The sequence below is a fragment of the Larus michahellis genome, chromosome 1 (assembly GCF_964199755.1).
Source record: "Larus michahellis chromosome 1, bLarMic1.1, whole genome shotgun sequence".
Taxonomy (NCBI): domain Eukaryota; kingdom Metazoa; phylum Chordata; class Aves; order Charadriiformes; family Laridae; genus Larus; species Larus michahellis.
The window spans coordinates 202,833,085-202,840,281 of record NC_133896.1 but is presented as its reverse complement, the minus strand read 5'-3'; the positions used below and the strand labels follow the sequence as shown (position 1 = coordinate 202,840,281).

The window sequence follows — 7,197 nt, the reverse complement described above, 5'->3', positions numbered from 1 at the left end:
TTCATTCCTATTCTGTAGATGTCTAACTAATGGTGTGTATACTGTAATTTTAACTAGTGATTATATTAAAATTATGTTACAATTAAAACTCTAATTTTAATTATTGCTAGTAGTTCATGGAGTTAATTTAGGTGGTCTTTCACAGTGCAAATGGTCTGATGCAAATGCTACCAGTTTTGCTAAAATGCTGATTCTTAAGCTATCTGTAAGAATCAGGAAGTAAACAGTAGTAAAACAGATATTACAAAAACATGATTCAGCAAAACTAGATGGAATTATTTCCTTTAATAGTAAAAAGTAATTGTTAACAAGATAATTTTCCTGTTGCAAATGTCTTTTAAACCCAAATAACGTATATATTATTCATAACATATGTGTTGTTCATAATGAGGGTCTTCCATTTATTTTGTTTTCAAATTTATGTAAATTGATTTACTTGCTTTTCAAAATACAGACTATATAGTAAATTGATGGTTAGAGCAGAACTACACTGAATATTTTCTGCCTTTAGAACTGTTCTGAAATAGCTCTTTTAAAAACTTTCAACTCTATAAAATACCTAATTAATTCCTCATTAAGAACCTAACCCCAAAAACATTCTGATCCTTGTATTTATCATTGCATCAAGAATAGGCCTAGAAACTTTATTTTCTAACCTGAATTCTCTTAATGTAATTTATATATGTTTATGGACACCAACTCAGAGATCACAAATATAAAATAGATTTTTTAAATCTCCTACAATAGACAAAAGGCTTCTTTAACTTATTGATCCTATGGTAGGAAACATTAACTGGAAGAACTTTATGTTCAAAAGTGCTATAGAGGTGTGTTTTTAACAGCACAGAAATAACGAGCTAATACATAAAGATTCTAACACCATACTGTTCACACACTTGATAACAGAGGAAAGTAACATACAATATGTATCTGTTGATGAGATAAATGAGCCCAGAGTATCAAGGCTGTAACATAGATCAGTCCGCAAAATACTAAACAGTTGAAATTTGAATTTTCAAGTATAGGAAGAGCATGATCTGAGACTTTAATTTTTCAATTTTTATTTGTCCTTAAAATAAAATTAGTTACCATGAAGTTCAATTACCATTCCACTCTCACAATTTCAACAAAATCAAGAAAATATTTGAAAGGTTAAGTATTAGAAAGGCTTTAATTTTATATGCATTCCATATTTTCTTTCCCTTCAGTAATTTTTAGAGGTATTCTGACAAGATCTGTCAGTTCCCAGAGAAGTGGTTAAATGTAGCTTCACTGTTTGTGGCAGTCGAGCTAGCTGAAGGGTCTCCCCATGACAGCAGAAGACTCTGAACACCTAGTGAGTCCAGAATTCAATGCTGGAAAATTACTTTTTAAAGATTATAATGGGAGAATTGCTTTTCAATTCAGACCATTTTCTGAAAACACCAATTAGATCAGACAAACAGTTAAACTGCTAGAGAAAGGATAAGGTACACACCAAAAGTGATTATCACAGGTAGATGGTGGCCAGTAACCCCTGCACCCAAGTTAGTAGGTCCTGGAACAGTTTGTCTGAGACCGTATTTGCAATGTTACCGCTGCAAGAAGACAGATACACCATGTGTTTAAGAATATAGCTTCATGGTCTCCTTAATCTGCCCTAAATTTTCACTGAATTTACTGGATTGGGTACTTGATGTCTTGACAGGTAACTGAACAAAAACCTGATCAAATCTGCAGTTTGCTTCGGCTGCACAAGCATCTAACTTGATGCCAGTCAGAGGACTGATCCGGGGCACAAATGAAAATCAGAAGGTGGGAAAAGAACAGGACAACTTTATTTAGTGACAATCCAATTTAAAATGATCAGGAATTCACAGCATACAATGTTGCTTGGGCTGTATACTAAATTTACATATTTTTTTTGGCAGCTTCACATTCCAGGTTGCCCTCTGGATTTCGCAAAAACCAGTAAAGACAGTTACATCATACGGGTTTCTCCCTGTAGCATGACCTTGTTGGAAGATGTCTTACAATCACAACCCGTGAGTAAGGTCCCGTGTTGCTACAAAGGATCCTGACATTTTTGGGGTCTGTGATTCTGTGATTCATGCATTAAGCTCTATTTATACTTCACAGCACCAGAAAAAATAATAATTTTAGACTGACACAGCTTTTAGAAATGTAAGTAAAGTCTGTTGAGACCCTTATGTTGTTGCGAGGGTATCAGAAGTAGTAGCTGGACTGAGAGGCCTAAGGAGCTGGGCCAGGGAGTGTTCCCAAGCTCCTTGGCCCTTGGTGCACGCTCTGGCAGTGGGGACAATGTGCAGCATTGGCAGGGGCTGGACCAGGCCCTGGAGTCAACTGTCTCTGGGGTTAAGTATTATAGTGTTAGCTAGCTATCGTTCTCCCAAACAATTCCCAGCATGGTCAGGGACCATACAGGCCAGGCACCACTTCCAATAGCTGATTTGAGTGTATACACACAATTTTGGAGGGTAAGGAAGTTTGATAATATGAACATAGTCAGATTCCAGTGGTGGCTCTTGCCACAGAATGTACCTGCTGCTTGTGTACACGTGAATGTGTCTGGGAACAATCAGAAAAATCTAAAAACTATAGGCTCAATTACATATGTGGAGTCACAGTAGAAAAGGGGGGCTAGAAACGTATATATATTCCCGGTGCTGAAGTTCATAATTTGTGGCAAGTAGCTCACCTGAAAATTTTTCCCACCTGAACTCTGTCATTCTGCAAAATACTTGTATTCCAGAAACTTCAGGTATGAACACTCTCATGTCCAAAGGTCTCAAGTCTGAAGTTTCTGTGTGAAAGTGGCTCATGCATGGAGCATGAATGCAAGAAATGATAATGTCTTAATACTTCTTTGTTATCTTTGTTTCTCTTGTTGGGAGCCAGAGTAGAAAGACCTTTCACTCATATCCTCTGTGCCTTATCTCTTTGCAAAGGACTTTGAGGCTGAAAGAAGGCGAGCAGTAGAAAGCCCTGACGTTGTGAGCATAATGCTCACAAACTCTGACCATGGAAAAGGTGTTCTGACTGACTCTGCACTGCATATTGTTTTTGCAGCTTAGCCATTGGCATAAGGCAGTAGAGGTAGGTTACAATTGGTCTTGTGAAATATTTTCTTTCTCAAAAAGACTGCAGGTATGTTCAGAGATTCCTGCTGCATGGCAGGGGGTTAGAACTAGATGATCTTTAAGGTCCCTTCCAACCTAAACCATTCTATGATTCTTTGATTCCATTCTGTTTCCCATTTAGGCACAGGAAACTTTCCCCAGAGCGTAATGATCTGCTGTGAGCAAATGAGCTGACACTTAGCAGGGTTTCCAAAATACCAACTAAGAGAAAGCAGTAAAAATGGTAGTAGAAATACATTTTTTTCCTAGACATTTGTGCCTCTAATTTTTTATTTGGTTTCAGAGACTATGCCAGATGGGAAGCTTTACTGTCTTTTTTTCAATTGAGCCTTTGAGTTGTGAGAGCAGATTTCTCGGCTCACTGGAAGAAATGGTGCGGCTGAGCACCCCGAGAGTGAGCGGGGACTGTGGTGAGGTCTCTGCCCAGAGGTGCCGGCTGCTGCCCGAGAGCTGTGGAGGCCACTGCACTCCAGAGGGCATGGGCCAGCAACAGTCCGGAGCTCGAGAAACGTGCTAAAGGTGTGTGCTGTGATGAGGTGCTCCCACGTGTCGGACACGTGCTTGAGCGTGAAGTTTCACAGCTATGCAAAAAGCCATTTGCTTTGCCACAGTAGATTTGCTTTCCTCTCGTGATAACAAATCCATAGCACAAAATACCCATTTTCACCATAAAATGACAGCAGGTTGACTTGACTCTTGGGAAGAGACACAAATTTAAACTAGGTGTAAGGACGGGAGAGATGCCCTGAGGTCTCTTCCAGCCTGAATTATTCTATGATCCTGTAATCCTGAATTCCCCATTATGAAGAATCTGGATTTTTTACCCCATTCAGAATGTTAATTGTTCTCTATTTAATATTTCAGAAACACTAACTCATTCATCCTAATAATTTTCTCTTTAAAGTTGGTAAATATTATCCACATTGCAGACTTCTGTTTGCACACAGCAAAGCAGTGTCTAGCTGACAACAGATCTTGCTTCCATTTATATTTCCTTATCCCGTGGACTAAAGGTATGCAGCCTGACACATCCGCCATCCTTCACAGTAGTTTTGTCTTCCTCTTCCAGAAGATGAGGAAAGCACAGGGGGAAACAACAGTTGTTTGTATGTCCATCGTATAACAGAACTTTTATTCCTTAGCACACAGGCTCCCATCATGGAAATGTGCATAACCTACCTCAAGAAATTAAAGCGTTTGCAGGATCAATTCAGAGGAAGTCCTAGAACAAGTAGAAAGTCAAATTTCGTTTGCATTTAGCTCTTAGCTCAGTGATCAACACTAACCCACTTCAAAAACCTTGTCCAGAAGAGTTCAGAGCAGTAGTTTCCCATGTAGAAGGTGGTCACAGAAATTTTTGCATTCGCATGGGTTACCCCCTATAGTCACACATTTTGTAAGACAGAATTTTCTTAACGTTTAATTTGCGGAAAGAAGATGAGGGTCGGCTTCCTTTAGTTAACGACAGAAGTAAGCACGCCCAAGCCGATCCTGGCAGGAAGCGGAGGGGCAGCAGGGAACCGGTATCTCCAGCAGCCGAGCGGCCGAATAATGCCACCCCCCACACCCGCCTGCCCGCCGTGCTCCTGCGCCGCCATTTGCGGCGGGAGCGTCCCTCACAGCCGGCCACGCCCACAGGGGGGGCAAAGGCTTCGGCAGCTGCTCTGCGCATGCGCGGGGCCTCCGCGCAGCCGGGCGCGGCGCCTCATGGGACCGCGTCCTCCCGCCTCCCCTTAGCAACGCGGCCCGGCCCGGTCCCGGCCGCCTCCGCCACATTTGGGGCAGCGGCCGCGGGCCACCGGGGAGCGGGTCGTGTGCGCTGTGTCGGGCGTTGGCACCGCCGCATCGGTTCCCTGAACCTGTCGGTGACCTGCCGCGCTGCGGGGCATTCGCCGCCGCCGCCGCCGCCCCCCCCCCGCCTCGGGCGCTGACCGAGGAAACCCGCAAAAAGGAGCCCGGTTCGGCCTCGGGCCGCGGCGGCCCCGCGTACGGCTTGGAGGAGGCCCCAGCCAAAGGGGAAGCGGCGGCGGGATCCCGTCCGCCGGCTGGAGCGGGATCGGCCCTTGGTGGGGTGTGCAGCGCTTCGTCCTGGCCAAGGCCTGCTTACCTGCTGAAGTGCATGTATTTCATATTATAGCTGAAGTCAAGTGTTCTCTTCTTAATGTTTTCATGAAAATAGGTAGCCAGGCAAAGAGAGACCCCTCAGCGGGGGAAAGACCACAAGGTGAATGCAGCTGCATTAGACACTAAAGTATTTCTGAAGAAAGACATTGGAACCAAGGCTTCTTTAATTCTAGTTTTTAAGAACTGCTCGAATTGAAATGGAAAAATTATATGAAGAACGTTGCAGATAGAGAATAGCTGTGTCTGTGTTCATATAAGGACATGGGTGAAGGAAGATTTGAAGCTAGATGAGATATTTTCATTAGACTGACTAGTATGGTTTGGCCTAATTAAAAAACTAAGGCAAACTTTAGACTGAGAGAATTATCTTAAATCTGAATTATCTGAGAATGTAAAGATACTATTATAAAAGTAATACAGTTCATTGTTGTGATAATCCAGCTTTAATGATAAATATTTTTAAAACAATTTTCTGACAGTGCTATAAATACCTAACAAAATCTAATTCTATGAAATGGTGCCATTTAGTATTCTTTATAGGTGTACTCTAGTTTTTATGACTAATCATGGCTTATTTTTAATTCCACAGGCAGCAATTAAAAAATAAAATGAAATTTTAGCTCTTTTGAACTTGTAAACCTTATTACTATTTATATTTTACACTTTTAAAGACATGTATAAAACCACTGAGGTGATATTTTGGCATGTTAAATGTTTCACAGAAAAATGATGCAAAATGTGCATCTGGCTCCTGAGGCTGATGAAGATGATCTTTATTCTGGCTACAATGATTATAACCCCACGTTTGACACAGAGGTAAAAATACTTGCTGTTTCCCATACATAGGATTTTAACTTCTAAGTACAAGATAAGAACACGTGGGTACAGTAACGCGCAAGTGTACTACTGCTTTGAGGAGAAATTTTCTTTATTTAGCAAGAAATATATGAAGTTTCACCAGAATCTTTTTGACTAGTTATTTTTTTTATAGTTTTCTATTCCAACAAAATACCTGTGTGCATCTCATAGCAGATCTAATATGCTTTAATGGTTAGAATGTATGTAGTGTAAAATCCTAGTTAATTGAAAGCCATATTCACATTTGGGTACGTTCAATGTGGTGTTTCCCAGACAGTGTGCAGCAGCAAGTTTTCTGACAAAAGTGGCTACTTATTGGTCAATAGGTCATTGATCTCTTGCTGTGCTGCAGCTGAAGGAGGTAACAGTAGAGTGGAGTCTTGCAGTTCCCTGTGCAATCGGTAGAGCATCTGGGATGACTTACGGTAACCCTGCAGACCGCTTTCTGGTAACTGCTGATGTAGTGGAATTGGAACAACAGGCGTCATTTGGTCCAAACCCACTACCTTGCTCAAAGCAGGACCAGTGTTGCAAGGTGCAGTATCTTGTGTGAAATCCCAATGCCAAATTTGTGGGAGTTGCAGCATGACCTGACAGACGTGAGATACTGTAATGTAGTGGCGTGACAGGCATTAATGTTACAATTTAGAAATAGTGCTAGTAGTAAGCTTTTGGACAGAAATAAAATTTCATGTTATATTTTATCACTAAAGGTCTGCTTCCTCACTGTGTTTTTATTTTTCAGAGAGTAATGGTTTTTTACATTTCCTAATCTAAAATACCAAAAAAGATAGACCAAATAATATAGTCATTATTTATTGTCAGTAAAACCTGTCACTCAGCTATCTTCAAGTCAAGTATTTTTGGAAGAAGAATTGTTTTTTACCTACCTGTATTCAGCAGTCCTAAGGTTCTGAAATTGTGGCTTTGGGTGTTGTGGTTTTAAAAGGACTGATATTTTTGTTTTATCTTTTCTAGGATTTAGAAAATGATGTGGCTTTTCAACAGGCAGCAAGAACAAGTCATGGTAGAAGACCTCCTGTAAGTACCTTTCAAAATACATTGCAATAGTGTA

At 41.0% G+C, this 7,197-nt stretch overlaps 1 protein-coding gene across 4 annotated transcripts in view; it reads left to right on the top strand.

The window, feature by feature from the left end:
* The first annotated feature begins 4,810 nt into the window (after positions 1–4,810).
* Positions 4,811–7,197, top strand: part of IFT88 (intraflagellar transport 88) — a 46,917-nt gene continuing 44,530 nt past the window's right edge. Inside the window, exons 1-3 of one of the 4 annotated variants that reach the window (XM_074569558.1) lie at positions 4,811–5,364; positions 5,987–6,080; positions 7,101–7,163. In XM_074569558.1, the coding sequence (XP_074425659.1) occupies positions 5,991–6,080; positions 7,101–7,163 (153 nt within the window). In that variant the 5' untranslated portion in view covers positions 4,811–5,364; positions 5,987–5,990. Of the gene's footprint in view, positions 5,365–5,975; positions 6,081–7,100; positions 7,164–7,197 lie in introns of those variants that run through there. The other 3 variants (XM_074569566.1, XM_074569575.1, XM_074569549.1) reach the window with 3 other exon arrangements.